General features: G+C 40.0%; 1 protein-coding gene across 1 annotated transcript in view; it reads right to left on the bottom strand.

Annotated features, from left to right (window-relative positions):
- LOC149457567 (uncharacterized) overlaps positions 1-19,892 on the bottom strand; it is a gene marked incomplete at its 5' end in the record, with an annotated part of 278,900 nt that overhangs the window by 205,259 nt on the left and 53,749 nt on the right. The window contains one exon of the mRNA XM_089683530.1: positions 14,363-14,416. Within this exon, the coding sequence (XP_089539656.1) occupies positions 14,363-14,416 (54 nt within the window). The remainder of the gene's footprint in view (positions 1-14,362; positions 14,417-19,892) is intronic.

Here is a 19,892-nt window from a genome sequence, read left to right as displayed (position 1 = left end):
CCTGCTAACCGCCAAAGCTAATGGACACTATTCAGTGCTCCTACTCCTTGACCTCTCTGCGGCCTTCGACACAGTCGACCACCCCCTCCTCCTCAAAAAACTACACTCCCTCGGCCTCAGAGATTCTGCTCTCTCCTGGATCTCATCCTACCTGTCACAACGCTCTTTCAGCGTTACCTATAATGCTACCACCTCCCCCTCACTCCCCCTCTCTGTTGGGGTCCCTCAAGGCTCTGTCCTCGGGCCCCTTCTCTTCTCCATCTATACCTCCTCCCTTGGCCAACTCATACACTCTCACGGCTTCAACTACCACCTCTATGCCGACGACACACAAATCTATCTCTCAACCCCCCACCTCACCCCCTTGGTCTCAGCCCGAATCACACACCTACTGAGCGACATATCAGACTGGATGTCGCTCCACTTCCTTAAATTGAACCTCTCCAAAACCGAGTTTCTTGTCTTCCCCCCAGCCCGGACACCACCCCCCATTGATTTCTCCGTCACATCCAACAACGCTACCATCAAACCCGCCCTGCAGGCCAGAGTACTGGGTGTCATTCTGGACTCCAACCTATCCTTCCAGCCCCAAGTCCAATCTTTAACAAACTCGTGCAGACTCCACCTCCGCAACATCGCCAAAATCCGCACGTTCCTAACCCCAGAAACCACTAAACAGCTCATCCACTCCCTCATCATATCACGACTCGACTACTGCAACTCCCTCCTCACTGGCCTACCTCGCCGCTGGCTATCCCCTCTTCAGTCCATCCTGAACACGGCTGCCAGACTCATTCACCTTTCCAACCGCTCTGTCTCCGCCACCCCCCTCTGCCAATCCCTCCACTGGCTTCCGATTGCGCAACGGATCAAATTCAAAATCCTAACGCTGACGTACAAAGCTGTCCACCATACTGCCCCGAACTACATCACTGACCTAATATCCAAGTACCGCCCAGCACGCACACTCCGCTCCTCACAAGACCTCCTTCTCTCTAGTTCCCTGGTCTCCTCCTCCCATGCCCACCTCCAGGACTTCTCCAGGGTGTCACCCATCCTCTGGAACTCCCTGCCCCAACCCATCAGATTATCACCTACTCTCCTCTCCTTTAGGCGCACCCTGAAAACCCATCTCTTCAGGGAAGCCTACCCCACCCCCTGCTAACTTGCCTCCCTCCTCCACTCTTCCTACCACTCCATTCCCCACAGCTATCTCCTCCTGTGCCACCACCCCCTCCCTCCTAGATTGTAAGCTCGAAAGAGCAGGGCCCTTGATCCCCTCATGTTTTGCATTGTATTGGTATTGTTCTGTCACATGTTCTGTCTCCCTTTGTAATGTACAGCGCTGAGCGAACTATTGGCGCTTTATAAATACTGTATAATAATAATAATAATAATAATAATAATATCTATTAGAGACCAACAGACTTTCCCTCGCAGTTTGGATCTTTCAAAACATTATTTTGCTGTTTTGGATATTTAAAGGAAGGGTTAGAACCTTTTATTTAGAAGGCTATATCCCACATTGTGGGAAACTTTAAAGTACAACTGAGGTCTAAGTGTTACTATGTAAAGTGATTTATGCAACAGCTCCCTAATGTCTCATCATAATACTTATGATATCACTAATGCTCCGCGCCTTCAGCAGCCCAATAGTCATCCACTGCATACTGTTTAAAGAGACAATAATACATGCACCACTGTACAGACTGGGCCCAACGTTGCGTGAAGTAAATTCATTAACGAATGTCAGGTACTTTACAGCCATCTCCAGGGGTACCCTTCTCAGGAACATATACAGTATATCCATCCATTTTTATGGGTGAGTGCATTCTTGAATAGCTATTGCTAAGAGATACAGTGAAACTTTTCTTTGTCCCATTCATGCTTTTCATGGTTAATGTTGTTCTTCTTATTGTTGTGTATAACAGTTTAATGTGGTTTAGCCCTATTGCGGTTTATGTCACTTGCCATAGTTGAGGCTAATATTCCCATCAGCTAATCTAACATATTAAAATATATTATTAAATATAAATATATAACTTGCTTGTTGTTCTGTGCATTGCATTTTGCTTGCCATGCAATAATACACTTTTTATCTACCATCAAGCAGCTTGTAGCCTATTTCCTGTGTGCTAATATAGTGTGGTAGCATACAAGTACTTAAGTTATACAGGAGTGTGCAGACTACATATTAAATAACTAGGTGTGTGGGAGGGGCGGAGTAATTTACAGAATCATGGCAGAACAGAGAACCCATCATATCAAGTGGCTCCTGTGGAGATAAGCGCCCACTATCTAAAGAACCAACCCATATATCAAAATACAACTTAGAATATGGACAATTACCCTCCAATTAAATTACCTCAGCACCAGTGATACTCCTATGCATCACCAGTGGAAATATACTTTATACAGTCCTTCAATTCCTAATTTATTAGGGAGTGCTAACAAAGTCCATAAAATGTCCACAATGGCAAATATAGTATAACACCAAAATCATTGTAATGCTTATAGGCAAAAAACAGAAATAAGGAGAGTACTCCCAGTGATCAGCTCAATTTGCACATGTCAGTCCATCAAGGATGGTTATTAAATGAGCAGTCAAATAAAAAATTACCCAAGAATTAACAAAAGAAAAATCAAAATTCAAGTGAAGAACATCCAAGTGACAAGTATACCAAATAATTACAGATGTACAGTAGGTACGTTGTATAATGCACAAGCATAAGGGTACAAAATATTAGTACAGTTCATATGTGCTAAGTCCCACAGCAGATAGATCATATAGATATATGTCATGGAATCACAATTATACGTGCATGGATGTATTTTGCTGAATGAGAGAATTGTGAGTTTGAGAAAATATATCCATGCACATGTACAGTATATGTGAGCAACACTGTTTACAGAAGATTACAGGAGCACAGCTGAGGTTCTCAGGCCATGCAATTACAGGCATACTGTATTTTATGCTGTAGAGCCATACTTCTGTGTTTATGTCCATGCGCATGAGCCCTGAAATGAACTACAAATGCAAAAATGGATGATTTAAGCTTAGGGAATCAAGCTCAACTACATAAGTACTTAGTTACTACTCCCGGATATGTTATGTATTTGACATGAAACAGCTTTTTAGATTCCCATCTTAACCCCGACTTCTACATGTTCCCCCCAGAATTCCTTTAGAGTCTCCCAAAAGAGAGTGCCCATTCTAAAAAAAAAACACATTTAAACATAACTAGTAACTGCCTGGAAAATGAATGCTCTAGACCTCCTTATTTCTAGCAGATGTTTAACAATTTTATTGTTTCTTGGATTTAATGTAACCTTCCCACTGGCACCTTTTAAATGAAGGCCTTGAGGAGGAAACATATCAAGACGCAGTCACACCATAGCATTAAAGAAACTGATTTATCACTGGCATCTTATTATTTGAATTAAACACATTAAAAAGGAAATTAATTAGTATTTGCTTTAATAAAATAACGTGAACATTGTTCAGAAAAGTGCCAAGTTAATTATCAGCACCCATTGATCATTTGGTTTGCATTTGATTTTCATCCACCCTTGAAATAGTAACGCAGGAGTTTCACACTGAGCTGTTTAAATGCATTTGACACTATGGCCTACAATTATCAAAGGATGAATTAAAGCTCTACTTTCCTTTTTATTTTTAACTGTAAAGACGGCAGAAATATATGCACAGACTTATGATGGCCAACAGCAATGCAATATCTTTATTAAAAAGCAGCTTGATTGGATCCAGATCTGATGTGCATTGATAGCACTTCATGTCAAAATTTGGGATTTCCTTTGTCACAATTTTCTGGGTGTCTATTTAGCATATGCATTTTCAGTGTAATATGGATGATATTACTGGCTCAATAGTATATTTTGCTCCAATAATGCTTTTTTGCTGTGATAATATTCGGGTTTAGATAATGTTTAGTTTACAGGGAATAAATTAAGTTTTAGTATACATTTTATTAACTTTTGTCAAACAAAACTAAAAATTAAATATGAAAAATATATTTCTAGGACATTTTTCAGTTTTGCCTTTGACGGACAAGTGCTCGGTCATGCAATACTGTATGCAAATGAGTTTTGTATAACAGATAGAGCTCTCTTTTGGTGGTATACATTTGTATTATTTTCTATATGAAAGAAAGTAGACCATTTTTGCTAAAAAAAAAGTACATCCCTTACTTTCTGTGATAAAACATATTAAATGAAGTCTTTCTTCAATCATTTAGACCAAAGCATAGTCTTTGAGGGGCAAGTCATACTTATAGATGAACAAGTGATAGGGGGTATATATATTCTACTGGGGGAGGGAGGAGTTAATACTCACATGTACAGCACAGTGGCTAAATGGTTAGCACTTCTACCTGGCAGTACTCGGTAGTTGGTTCAAATCCCAACCACAGCACCACCTGCCTGAAGTTTTCATGTTCTCCCTGTGCCTGCATGGGTTTCCTCTGGCTTCTCTGGTTTCCTCCCACACTCCAAAGACATGCTGGTAGGTTAATTTGCTCCTGTTTAAAACTGGCCCTAGCATGTGTATGTATGAATATGAGTTAAGGACCTTAGATTGTATGCTCATTGAGGGTTAGGGACTGATGTGAATGTACTATATATATATATATATATATATATATATATATATACAGTATATATATATATATATATATATATATATATATGTATATGTAAAGCACAGCCAGTGTTTACAAGGCACAGGCCATTATGCTTTCTAAGACTAATATGCTCACTCTGACTTAATGCAAAGGCAGTAAGATCTATCAGATCTGCTAAGAAATGCTTGACAAGCTATACTTGGTCCATATATTATCTCAGTTATATCCTCTAGGGATAGAATAATTGAATTGAAAATACTTACTTTGTATCTATTATACGCCATATAAGAGATAAGCTATCTGCCGCCACCCACCAAAAATGTTTCACCGCTATATGATCTGGAATAGCATCTGGAATTGTCCTAAAATAAGGGCATTTTGGTCTGAAATATCAGATTTTTCTTCCACTCTTCTGGCCTTACCAGACATGCACAGCCCTGCTAGGTGTTTCTTGAGTTACTTTGCTGATTCAGAAATACCCAGTTGTGCCAAATTCCTTCTCTGGTTAATATAGTTTAATGCAAAGAAAGTTACAGTTTCTTCTAATCCTCTCACTCTTGATTTCTGGAAGAGACTTATTAACCAATCACTACTGCTATATAAGTTTACCTATGAGACCTGTGGTTGTCATAAAAAATTGCTAAGCATAATTTGATAAGCTTCTACCCCCTTCCCTTGATACATATTATACTTTTGGTTCCCAATCGTTAGTATGAGACCTATTGGTGAGAGCCCAGTCTCTGAACTGAGAGTGCACTGTGCAGCGCGTTTGCATAACACATGCATGTACGCATATATGCAGCCTTAGGGAAGAAGACTCACTTCAGTGATGCCACATATATGTGTAAAGGCACCAACAAAGTGTTAATTTAACTATTGCTTTGCTGTTTGTCTGTCTGCAATTATCCTGCAATCTGTTCCATTATCTCCAATGATACATTATTTTACCTGACTAGTGGCATTTTCTACCTTCCCTCTAAAACATGCACGGCCTCCCCCACTTCATACCTGAAATAACCTTGCTGTACCCAACCCGCCTGAAAAAAAAATTAGGACCCATCTCTTTGCTGCCGCTTACCTACAAAATTGTAGACAACTTAGTCTTCTCTTTTCCTTTTCATTGAGGTACCCTGATACCTTCAATTCTATATATATATATATATATATATATATATATATATATATATATATATACACAGTCAGGTCCATAAATATTGGGACATCGACACAATTCTAAGATTTTTGGCTCTATACACCACCACAATGGATTTGAAATGAAACAAACAACATGTGCTTTAACTGCAGACTGTCAGCTTTAATTTGAGGGTATTTACATCCAAATCAGGTGAACGGTGTAGGAATTACAACAGTTTGCATATGTGCCTCCCACTTGTTAAGGGACCAAAAGTAATGGGACATAATAATAATAATAATAATCATAAATTAAACTTTCACTTTTTAATACTTGGTTGCAAATTCTTTGCAGTCAATTACAGCCTGAAGTCTGGAATGCATAGACATCACCAGATGCTGGGTTTCATCCCTGGTGATGCTCTGCCAGGCCTCTACTGAAACTGTCTTCAGTTCCTGTTTGTTCTTGGGGCATTTTCCCTTCAGTTTTGTCTTCAGAAAGTGAAATGCATGCTCAATCGGATTCAGGTCAGGTGATTGACTTGGCCATTGCATAACATTCCACTTCTTTCCCTTAGAAAACTCTTTGGTTGCTTTTGCAGTATACTTTGGGTCATTGTCCATCTGCACTGTGAAGCGGCGTCCAATGAGTTGTGAAGCATTTGGCTGAATATGAGCAGATAATATTGCCCAAAACACTTCAGAATTCATCCTGCTGCTTCTGTCAGCAGTCACATCATCAATAAATACAAGAGAACCAGTTCCATTGGCAGCCATACATGCCCACGCCATGACACTACCACCACCATGCTTCACTGATGAGGTGGTATGCTTAGGATCATGAGCAGTTCCTTTCCTTCTCCATACTCTTCTCTTCCCATCACTCTGGTACAAGTTGATCTTGGTCTCATCTGTCCATAGGATGTTGTTCCAGAACTGTGAAGGCTTTTTTAGATGTCATGTGGCAAACTCTAATCTGGCCTTTCATGTTTTTTAGGCTCACCAATAGTTTACATCTTGTGGTGAACCCTCTGTATTCACTCTGGTGAAGTCTTCTGTTGATTGTTGACTTTGACACACATACACCTACCTCCTGGAAAGTGTTCTTGATCTGGCCAACTGTTGTGAAGGGTGTTTTCCTCACCAGGGAAAGAATTCTTCGGTCATCCACCACGGTTGTTTTCCGTGGTCTTCCGGGTCTTTTGGTGTTGCTGAGCTCACCGGTGCGTTCCTTCTTTTTAAGAATGTTCCAAACAGTTGTTTTGGCCATGCCTAATGTTTTTGCTCTCTCTCTGATGGGTTTGTTTTGTTTTTTCAGCCTAATGATGGCTTACTTCACTGATAGTGACAGCTCTTTGGATCTCATCTTGAGAGTTGACAGAAAAAGATTCCAAATGCAAATAGCACACTTGAAATGAACTCTGGACCTTTTATCTGCTCATTGTAATTGGGATAATGAGGGAATAACACACACCTGGTCATGGAACAGCCTAAAGAAGCCAATTGTCCCACTACTTTTGGTCCCTTAACATGTGGGAGGCACATATGCAAACTGTTGTAATTCCTACACCGTTCACCTGATTTGGATGTAAATACCCTCAAATTAAAGCTGACAGTCTGCGGTTAAAGCACATCTTGTTTGGTTCATTTCAAATCCATTGTTGTGGTGTATAGAGCCAAAAATGTTAGAATTGTGTCGATGTCCCAATATTTATGGACCTGACTGTATATATATATATATATATATATATATATATATATATATATATAGAGGATATTATCTGGATGCAAATTGCATCATACTGGTATTTCTGGGAGAGAGTTTTTTGTAAATACTGTATATCCTTTTACAATTAAAATGATTGTAAAGTCTTAATTTTAATTTTTGTTTTAATAAAAAACAGGTTTATACTTACATGCTTTGAGCAATAGAGCTCCACAGAGAGGCCCCAAACCTCCTCTTCTTGGGTCCCCCATGCTCCTGGCTCCTGCTGCTCTCAGCAAAGCCTGTGAGAGCGGAAAGAAGAGGAGGGAGCCACTGCAGATGGGCACTGCGGTGGATTGAGTAAGTATAATGGGGAGTGAGGTGTCAGGGCAGGAACGCTGGAATGGGCAGGCAGGCCTATGGTACGGTCACGCTGCGACTGACGACAGCCACTACCCACAGACCAGAGTCCCTCAGGGCGCGGAGTCTAAGCCCCAGGCTACCCTTCACCAGTGCCCCTGATGGTGGGGATGGACTTGATGCAGCCTGAGACCAGGTCGCGGCCCCCGAGTGACCCCAGCTGCGATAACGACTGCTGCCAATGGCGTACAGCTGGTGGGAGCTAGATGGGAACACGAGTAGAGTAGTCAGACAAGCCGGGTCAATAACAACGGAGCAGACAGTACTAGACGGTAGGAAAAGAATACTCAGGTCACGGGCCGGGTTCAGCAATGGGAGGTCAGGTAAAGGGTTAACGCAGAGAGTAGTCTTGTCCAAGCCGAGTCGGTTACCAGGAGAGCAATGGGAACAACACAAGAGCTTGCAACAGGGCAACATACAGGACACAAGTGCAGAGCACACTTGCAGACAGCAGGTTTAAATGTGCTCAACCACGCCCTTCTGAGGAGGAGCCGCAGAAGCCTGAAGGCATAAAGGTTCCCACCATGCTTTGCAGAAAACCAAGATGGATGCCAGCTCATGGAGATGCACAAGCTCTGAAGAAAGGTAGGACCTTGACATGAGGGGGTGATAGTTTGCCCTAAACATTTTTACCTTAATGCAAGTAATGGTTTGGTCAACTGCCTTTTAGAACACATTTTAAATGGTCATGCTAATATCAATTTTTCCCACTTTGCATGTGTCTTGTTATTTGTTATTACTGTTAAAACTTACAGTAAATTAGCCTACAGTAATTTATGAATATTACTGATAAGCATTTAATGTACTTTGAAGATGCTCGTAAGAATATAATTCAATATCTGCCTAAATTATGTACAGTATATCAAGAACTAAGATATGTTAGGTAAGAATTAAGAAAATGTACCACTTTGGAAAAAATTTATATTTAGGTATTATATACCTGATATTATATACACACAATACAACAAATACACTGTATAATATGTTACCTATAATCCTACTGTCTACTACCTACACTGGATATATATGTCATAAACATGTGATCTGAATGAATACAAATGTATTCTGAAAAATCACCATAAATTCTACTACATAAAATGTGATTTTTCATTTGCTATGTAGCTGTGCTACATTTATATTTCACATAAGTCTAGTTAACATGACTTACAGTACATTCTTCTTTACTATCCATGATAATAATAATAAAATACTTTAAAAGCAGGTGAAAGCTGTGTGAAATAAAATTCTTAAGAATAGTGGGCACACTGAATATAACTGTTGTACCTTGTTTTATTTACAATTGTAAGGTGCTGTGGGAAATATAAGCATTTTATATACAGCATAAGTAAAAACTAACACTCACAGATAAGATCGATTATATCCCTGTTCCCCAGTCATACTCCATCACTCTGCATGTGTAATTCTAAGCTGTCAAGGATAGCAGACGGGGGTGGGGGGTTCCAAGTACAGGGACGAGGGAGGCCAGGCAATGCATGACGTATCACCATCTATTGCTCATCTTCTGAAAAAATCTAGCATGCTGTCCAATCATCTCAAGAACCCCAAAGTCCTCCCTAATCCAGGCACTTGGGAACTGACCATAAACAACAAGAAAAGCTTCCATCATTCACAAATTACAAGCTTGTAGGAAGTTCTTGCTCCTGACACTTCTAGTTAGTACATGCTGTGCTTAAGCAGACTAGCACAAAGGATTGGCATATCATACACACTGTTCTCACTAGCACTTACAGATTGGCTTACCAAGGTAACACATCCTACAGAGTTAGTACAAACACTGCTTGCCACTACACACACACATATACATACATCTATGGTAGACATGATGTCTTAAACATACTGCTGCTAATATTCATGCCATCAGATTGAGCGTTTTATTCCCTGTCAGCCAAATGCTGCAATTACAGGCAACACGAGAGCACAGCCACATGATGCAATCTCAAACAGATTAGCAATGACTCACAACCTATCTCATAGGCACTGTTGATACAGCTAAACACGCAAAAGTCACATAACAGTTTCTTCAAAAATGTGAGTTCTTAAGAGCAATCAAAAAAGAGATTGATTAGTTTTTTAAATTTATTATTCCTAGGCAAGTAGTGCATAGAAGGGCTTAGAGAAAGTTACAAAAACATGTTACAAAAGCAAAAGGTAAAAAAAAGGTGATATATACAGTATACTGTGTATAAGCAAAAATCTTTAAAATGAAAGGGATCATCCAGGCTTGGCTAGAAAACATTACCTGCACAATGATGAGACCCCTCAGGTATAATCACAAGTTAATGGCAGAACTCCATTGTTACACCTTACATATCAAAGAGAGTTGCCACTCATTTGCCACCAGGGGCGGACTGACAACTCATGGGGCCCCCAGGCAATAGGGGATCATGGGGCCCCTGTGTCCCTGCCCAAACTCAAAAAACCCTATGAAAAAGGTACCAGGGGCATCTCATGGGGCCCCTCACTGACCCCAGGCCCTCGGGCAGTGCCCGAGTTTCCAAATGGTCAGTCCGCCCCTGTTTGCCACTATCCAATAGGATGGAAGGGACTTGCTGCTGCCTATGACCACATTAGCTTCAGGTAGAATTTTTGCACTAACAATCTTCAAAACCTCACAACTGTTTTAATTTTTGAGGTATGGATCCAGAATTAGGAGTAATGGTCCCAGCTGTTGTTCTGCTATGGCTACCAACAAATAATAACTGTCTTATACTGTGACATAAAACTAGCATGTTTGAGGTCTAAGAGCCTTTTTTTGTGTCATGAGACTTTAACAGAAGATTTTATGACTGTTTGCTGCATGGAATGGGAATTATAAGTTTTCCGTCTTTTTTTTCACATTTTTTAAAGAATGGCATGCACATACTGTATCTGTCTTGGGGCTACCTGAGCTGTAAATGAAGTGTCTGGAGGAACAAGGGGAAAGCCTAATTGGAATGCAGCCATATAGACTCTGAGAACATCTAGAGTAAACATTAGGATCCTCAATTACACTGTAAGACTAAAATGCTTTGCATCCCAAATCAACTTCTAGACACTGTTAAAGGGTCTGGATTTTACTTTTCCCTGGCTGTTATGTTAAAAATGTTTATGACAATAAGCAAACTTATTATCCAAATCAAGGCTTTTTTGACTACAGTATATCATGACATAAGCCAAGTCAAATGCAAATGATTTACTTTAAAAGTCATATAATTCACCTGCATATCAAATTATCCCCTCACAAATGTATTCCCTCTGGTTTTTAAAAACTTAAGTAGGGTAGAACTTTACACCCATACATGCAGAGTTTCACTGACAGCTTTTCAATAATGTAACCACTTCAAGTTCAGACACTTTCCCCTCCTTCCTGTCCAGGCCAATTTTCAGCATTCAATGCTATCGCACTTTGAATGACAATTGCGCGGTCATGCAACACTGTACCCATATGAATTTTTTAGAATGTTTTTGAGACATATAAAGCTTTATTTTGGTGGTATTTACTCACCACTGGGATTTTTTATTTTTTTTGCTATATAAATGAAAACGTCAAAACATTTAGAAAAAAAAGTGTTTTTCTTATAAAATTTTGCAAATAAATAATCTGTCTTCATAAATCTTGGCCAAAATGTATTCACCTATCTTTGTAGTAAAACAAAATAACCCAAATTAGTTTATAACCAAAAATTATAATTTTTTAATATTATTATTTATGTTTTTTTGTTTTTAACATACTGTCACCCTAGCAGTACATTGTCACCATAGTGACACTGTACTACTTGTAAGGGGTGATGATGATTTTTTTTTTTCTACACTGATTGCTTTTACACCCATAAAGGCTGTAAAAGCAATAACTACTCCTTCTCTCTGGCTGCATTCTTGCAGCCATTGAGAAATACTGTGAGAGCTGTGATTGGTCACAGCTTGTCACATGGTACAAGGCTGTTGTGAATAGCCTTGTACCATGTGACCTCTGTGATCATTCACAGATTTCACTAGTAGTAAGTAATGATGTCAGCAAGTGACATCTTTCTTACTACTATACATCAGTGATCACATGATCGGGACCTCACACAGAGGTCCAGTACAGTGATCGGTGTTCCGCTGTGTCCTTCCAGGGAGCGTGCACAGGCAGTGAAAGCGGGGGCTGTTTATAAACGGTCACCCGCTCCTGTACTGCTCCCTTTCGGACGTTTATGTACATGAGCCGGACGGGAAGTGATTAAGTAAACAGGTCTTACACACAGTACACACAGGGACTGAAAACATTGCTTTGGGATATAGAAAACCTGATCTCAAATACTCTCAAAGCCAAGGAGAGCAAAAACTTGGAATGTCAGGCATGACCAAGTAGCTGCAGACAAATGGCCTTGCAATGCAGCATATTGTAAATTGAGCTTAATGATTTCCTAAGTCCAGTAATTCATACCAAGTATTCACCCTTAACATCTGGATTTGCAAAGCAAAAAGAAAAAAGATGTTGCAATCTTTAAAGTGACTGTAAACCTTCACCTTTTAAAACAACCCATTCAGTTTAAAATAGAAATAAAAGGCAAAACATGTGTTTACACATATAAAACCATTACAGTATATTCTCCGTGTTTCCCCTTTTTTATATGTAATCACAAATCCTCTGTTCTCAGCTGCATAAGGGCTAGGGGTGGAGAAACAGCAGCACTCTGATCTTCCCAGTGACATACTGTATGGAAGGGGGGGGGGTGTCAACAGAGATCTAATCATTGGAGGAGACCAGGCTGAGTTCCCAGCATGGCTAGAGAACAGTGTGCTCCCCTGCTTAGTGTGGTCAGTTTTTAATAGGAAAGCAGAGGGATTGGCAGTAACACCAGGGATTTCACACAAAGAACACGCTACTTTTTCATACAAGCACATGGCACAGCAGGCACATATTAGGAATATGAAATGTTGGGTTGACATATTCTTTAAATCAAAACCTCTACTAGCAAACATGTCTCCATCTTGTAATTCAAAATAGTTGATGAATGGATATGAGCCATCTTAACACTATCCACAATAAATGGTTGAGATTTAGGCTGCTTGAAAACATTTGCCAGCCACAGTGATCACTTAAATAAAACTAACTTAAAGACTAAGAACCTATTATTTCTGCAAAAAGCAAAAAACAACACCTAGAAGGGAGTACCTGAACAAATACAAAGCAGAGGGATACTGCTTACAGGTTTTTTAAAGCGGTAGTAAACTCAAAAAGTAATGCCATAATGTTCTAGCATCACATACTAGCACATTATGAAATACTTACCTTAAAACGAAGCCCTCCAGTGGTGTGCTGTCACCACTGACAGGGCTCCATCATGGATTCTGCCCATCTGACTGGCCGAGCCACGATGACATCACTCCCTCACATGCGCGTGAGAGTTCTGGCCGCTGCATGGAGCTCTGAAGGAATGGCTAAGATATGCGGTTTCTTTGGGGAGCATGGGCCAGTGATGTCACCAGCTTCAGCAGAAGTAATTATCTCCTAAATGGTGCACATTCAGAAGATATTTACAGTACCTAAAGGTAAGTCTTGTGGAAGGCTTACCTGTGGGTAAAAGATAAACAGAACAATTTTATTACCACTTTAAATAAGAGTTCATATACTTTTATTGTATGTCAGACAAGTAACAATTTAAGAATGCCATAATCTGCGATAAGAGTGAATTAACCCCATTTGCTGTTTGTGCCTACTTTCATGGTTTTACTATACAGTACCCACTAAGCCATCCGTAAAGGCAACTTAAGCTATGAATCAGTTTTGAAAAATAAGCCTGCTCAGGAAGCATACTTGCAATAAAATCACAATTCAGTGATGAAGGTAACTAAATCCCAACATATGAAACTTAAAGCTGGAGGAATATTATTAACTAAATCAGCCAATTAATTGTCTTTTAGTTTTTTTGCACATGTAAGTACAGTTGACCAAATAATAAGTTCCACCATTCTAGCAATACATTAGGGTCAACATATGGACAACTCTTTTGAGTGTATACAGTATTTTACTCTGTTATAATTTTTATTATGCATGACATTTTTTTCCTTCTCCATGTTTCTCCAATGAGGGAAACCCACTCTTTTTTCTTGCTTGTATATAATGTAAGAATAATAGATTACATGGTTACATACACTTGTCAAAATTATTGGGGCGCTGGCCTTTACACGCACATGAATTTTAATGGCATCCCAGTCTTGGTCCATAGGGTTCAATACTGAGTTGGACCCACCCTTTGCAGCTATAACAGCTTCAACTCTTCTGGGAAGGCTGTCCATAGGTTTAAGAGTGTATATATGGGAATGTATGACCATTCTTCTTCCCCCTTTCTTTTGGTGGGGTGAGTGGCTATTTTTCACAAATAAGGGGTGATGCCCATAGAATATATGCATCTTGTTGTGTTGAGTGTATATATTTTACTCTGTTACAATTTTTATTAGGCAGGACATTTATGAAACTTACTGGAGGCCCAGGAGGTCCAGCAATTCCAGGTGTTCCAGGAATACCAGGTAATCCCTAAAATGAGATGTGTACATATGCATCATTTAAATAAAATATTGATAATCATATCTAAACAATATAATAATACAAATATTAACATAGGGTGATATGACACTTTGTTGATGATTAATTAAAAAAAAAAATGTTCTTATTAAATTCAATTTATAGTTATTACACAAAAAAGTGGAAAATCAAAATCTACAGAAGCCGTTGCATACAAACATATTTTTGCTTGTTGACCAGAAGCAAACTGAATTATTCTGTAGCTATGAAATACTGTATACACCAGAAAAATAATCTGAAGTAGTAATAACTGATAAAGGGTACAAAGCTATTTTTGGAAAGACAATAGATATTAAGTATATCAACCAAAAATATTAAAATATTTATTGTGGTTATTATATTTGTGCACTAGCTAGCCCAAAAGAGTAGGGTCAATTAAAATTTTAGATTTGGCCGGAAGCAGGGATTTTTTTTTAAATGCTGAGATTTACACAGGAAAAATGGTTTTAAATTGCTGAAGAAATGGCTTTCTCCCCTCCTGTTTATCATAGCAATGGAAACTCTAGCTATAGTCATTCAGTCTCACCCAGATGTGTTGGGGGTGGAGGGCAGGGGTGTCCAGCATAAATGAGTGCTTTTTGCTGAAAATTTGCTTCTCTTTCTCACATCCCCCCATACCTCCTTGCCATCGCTTATGGATTTGCTCATGCGCTTCAAACATATTTCTGGCCTGGAGGTGAACTTGGAGAAAACGGTGGCACTAAATATAACTCTGGATGGGGATGTTCTGTTAAGTCTAAAACAGTTTCATTTTTCCTAGCAATCGCATGCTCTCCCCTACCTTGGGATCAAATTAACTCCCTCTATAGCATCTCTATGTAAACTTAACTATTTATCTTTGATGCCCAGATTATTATGGGAATCAGAGATGTGGTCATCCTTGGGACATCTTTCCTGGATGGGTAAAGTCGCGGCCCTTAAAATGGTGCTGTTACCTAGAATCTTATATTATTTTTGCACTCTGCCTGTGGCGATTCCACTTGCTTATATACAATGATTTCAAAGTCAGCTTATACATTTCGTGTGGCAACCCCAGGATCATAGGTTGCTGAGGGGCATGCTATACTGCACTCGAGAGGCTGGTGGTTTGGGGTACACAGATCTCTGGAAGTACTACTACGCAGCCCAGATCCACCAATTATTTCAGATATATTCCATGGGTTACAGACCAGATTGGGTGGTGCTAGAAGTTTAGGCCTGTGCCCCCCCAGCCTATCAATCTTTTGATGTGGTTACACCCCAAACATCAATGGGCAGTCCTATGTCCCATGCTCTCCCACTCGATATGTCTCTGGGATTCAATCTTTTCATAGCCCAGTGGCGACTATTTCAACAACCCACTGTTACCACCTGGCCTACAAACCCAGGAGTTCCAATGGTGGCTTAACAAAGGCCTTTACCATATCGGGCACTTTCTAGACCGTAAGGGCATATGTTCCATGTCACATTTTACCCATCAACTCGAGATGCCAGTCTTTGAGACTTACCACTGATGGCACATTTTGCACTTCCTCCTGTCTGTACACAGTCTCACCTCGGATATAATGACGCATACTTCTTTTGAGAACAAATACTACCAAGTGGAACACCAGAAGGGGGTTATATTAGAACTGTATACATTTCTCATTACCTGCCCCATATGCAGGCTTGGGAGAATGACTTGGGAATGGAAATTCCAGATGAGGACTGGAGGGATTGGTCAGTGCGGACATAAAAGGGTATCATGAATGTCTCCTAGGTGGCTTATAAGGTGGTTTCCCATTGGTACTTAGTGCCTGAACTACTGCATAAGAAGCACCCAGACTCCCCTGCCCAGTGCCTCTGGGGTTGCGGCCAGTTGAGCTTGATACTCCAAACATGCTGGTCGTGTAGCAAAGTTAAATGATTTTGGAATAAAACAACTCGCTCATATACTCTGTAACAATGGTGAATGTGATCAAGGACCCTAAAACGGCCCTACTTAATAGATTAGTGGAAGGGACTCCTCAACATATGCAGACCCTAATTCACTTTATTTTCCTGGTGGCCAAAATAGTAACTGCTACCGCCTGGAAGAAGCCAGTGGTGGATTTGGCGATGATGAAGTGAAAGCTTACCTGGATAATGATTAATGAGAAGTTAGTTAGTATACTTCGTCACACTACACCAAAGTTTGAGATGATCTGGAATCCTTGGATACAATATTTAAAAACACCTGCGTGATGAGTATTTCAATGATGATTTGAGGGGTGGACAACCTATCTCTTGCTTAGTTTCTCCTTTTCTTTTCTCCCTTCCTTCAACCTCTTTCTTTTTCTTTCTCTTTTCTCTCTCCTCCTGGAAGCATGGCCTCTGCCAGGGGTCCTGCTAGCAGTTTTGGTTTTCCCAGTTATTTGTGATTATTTGGCCTTGGGGATTTCTTCTTTCCCTTTGCTTGGTCCAATTGTATCATTCTTTTGACAAAGATTGCACGTTAGGGGAGGATGAACTCAGTTTAGCGAGAGGTAGGCTACACTGTTTATATCTCTGCCCCTCGATGCAAAACTACATCACTCTATGGCAATCTAGCAATTTTATTATATCATTACCATTGACAATCTTCCTTAGTACTTTATGACCCTCAACCAGTTGATTTTCAGGTTCATTGTCGTTTTAGTTCCTATGTACTTACTGTATATAGCCCATGTGGCATTGCTGCCTTGCCATTTGTTGCTGGCCACCTTCAACTGGGCCATGTGTTGGCTGAAGGCCTTTCTACTGTTTTTTATTTTTTGTATTGTATGTAATATTTCAATAAACATTATTGAAACAGAAAATACCAAACAAAAAGTATTGAAAACTTTAATTATCGTATCACATTTGATAATTTCATGCAACTCTCATAATAACATTAGTCCTCAAACTCACCTTCCCCACCAAGAGGTAAAAAAAAAAGAGCTCCCCATACCAAAACCCTCCTTTCCCGTCCCCCTTGGATCCTAGTCTCCTTCCTCCACTGATCCTTTTTGGACAGTGGTATTCGCTGTAACCTAAAAAAATAAAAGGACAAAACCCCCCAACAAAACAAAGCAGAAAAATACCCCCAAAAGCTCAGTGTTTATTTTCCTGTCGAATCATTGTCATAGTCAGTTCTCAATCTTGATTTCTTAAACTCCAACCATAACCAAATAGTATGTTATTTCTCTAAAGTATCATCTCCTGTATGCATTGTCTCTTCAATGCAACATACAGTATATGGTCAATTTTTAAAACGCATTCTTTCATACTCGGTTTCGCCAGAACCTAGGGTTCAAACTTTTTGCTATGTTTAATAGGTGCGGTACCAAAGATGTCTTATATTGTGCTGTCAACTTTTCTGTATTATTGAACATGCATCTCCAGGGTTTGACTGGTATTTCCTCTCCTGTTATTTCAAAGATTGTTTTAGCAATCACACCCCAGAAGGCATGTTTCCTTGGACAGTTTCACCACCACCTCCATGTGAAAAGGTTTCCAGTGAATTTAATCTCCTCCAGCACAGGGGAGACAAGTTTACCCCAAACCTCTGGGCCCTCACTGGGGTAACATACCATTTTGCAAAAAAGTTTAAAACACTTTTGCATCATTTTAGCATCAATTGAGGAGAAGCATGCTAATTTAAAGACCTTCCTACTCTGATGTCCATTCAATTCGACCCTGAAGTCCTGCTGCCACTTCCTGGGATAAGGCGGGAACACAGGTTCTGCTTCTTTCACCAAAACATTATATATTTTAGAAATACTATGCTGAATACAGTTAGTGGAGCTAAACAGCTTCTCTATTAGTCTTAGATTATCATTACCCCATAACGGCCATGGCACTATCTGTACAAAGTGCTGCATTTGTGCATATCTCCATCTATCTAGTGGTATACTACCCTATTTTTGCCTTAACTCCTTTCATAACATCCTTCCACTGTATCACCTCTTTTTTGCCCACCTAACAAAATAAAAAATAACCCTCCTTCTCTGGTTTAAAATAATTTGTGTCTAGCAATAAAATCAAGGGTGAGTTGTGTTCCCAATTAAACCATCCCATATTCTAAAAACATTTCTTGTCAGTGAGTTTGTACTATTAACTAATTCTGTATAAGATAGTGGTATCCAAACCATCCCGCCTAACTCCACCTTACTCTGTGCCAAATCTATCCCTACCCAACTTTTACCTACATTATTGTGAACGCAATTAGATATTCATGTAATAGTAGCCACTTGATAGTATTTTTTAAAATCTGGTAACGCTAGCTCTCCTCCCTTCTTATCCTTAGCCAGCACAGCATAGGATATCCTTGGATGCCTACATAACCATATGTACAGTATTTCAATACAATGTATCTCAGTTTCCTAAAATATTCATGGGAGAGAATGATCAGAAGAATTTGAAATTTATATATCATCTTGGGTAAAATATTCATATTTACTGAACTTATTCTACCCAACCACGAAAGTGGCCTATATCTCAAAGAATTTAAAAACTCTTTAACTATATTAAGTGATGGGCCTTCAGTGATGCGGTTAGCTGAATTCCAAAATATCCAAATTCCTTTTTGTGCCACATAAAAGAAAACTTGGGCAGAATTGCCTGCTGCTCTCCCAGTGGCACTCTTATATTCAGGATCTCTGGCTTAGATGTATTGAATTTAAAGTTAGATAGTTTTCCATACCACCTTACCTCATGTTCAGTAGCCCGAACCTAGGTTTAGAGATATAAAAGAGTATATCTTCATACACAGCAACTTTATACTCCTTCTCCCGAATTCTGAAGCCCTTTATGTTTACATTCTTTCGAAACCAGCAAAGGCTCCAGAGCCAACGCAAGTAGCATTGGCGAAAGGGGGCAGCCTTGCCTGGTTCCATTAAATTAGTGTTTCTCAACATTTTTCAAGCCAAGGCACCCTTTAAAATTTTGCACAATCTTAAGGTACCCCATTCTAAAAAGTATAAATTAAACTAATAGTTTTAAATATTGCAGTAGCATCCACACATGTGTAACACCCTCTAGATTAGATAGGTAGTTTTTTGCTAGATAGAGGCTGAGTAGCAGCCTGGGATTGAGTCAGCCTGGGGAGTGAGGTAGTGAGCTTACCTGAGGACAGACTGGGAAGCTTTAACAGGTCAGGGCTTCTGGAGCTTTCTGGAAGAGGGGTGGTGGAGGGGAGGAGGCACAGATTTGCATGTTTAAAGGACTCTGGCCAATCCCCTGGCAGGAGGCTGGGCATGGTGAACAGGGCAACCCTCAAATATGGCAGAGCCTGGGGGGAGGTGTGCAGTGTTAGGTGGAAGATGGATAGATGAAGGCTGGAGTGTGGAACCTAGGAGGGGGCCCCATGGAGGGGAGCCTACCTACAGGCAGATCACTGGAGAAGAGGATCTCCACTGCTTTAATATCTCCCTGGGATTACAGCCTGTGTAGCAAGAAAGGAGCCAGATCA

This window comes from Staurois parvus, unplaced genomic scaffold (assembly GCF_062004578.1).
Source record: "Staurois parvus isolate SC_StPar_1 unplaced genomic scaffold, SC_StPar_1.0 ptg000313l, whole genome shotgun sequence".
Taxonomy (NCBI): Eukaryota; Metazoa; Chordata; class Amphibia; order Anura; family Ranidae; genus Staurois; species Staurois parvus.
The sequence above is the reverse complement of the archived record's forward strand: the minus strand, read 5'-3'. Positions and strand labels throughout refer to the sequence as shown.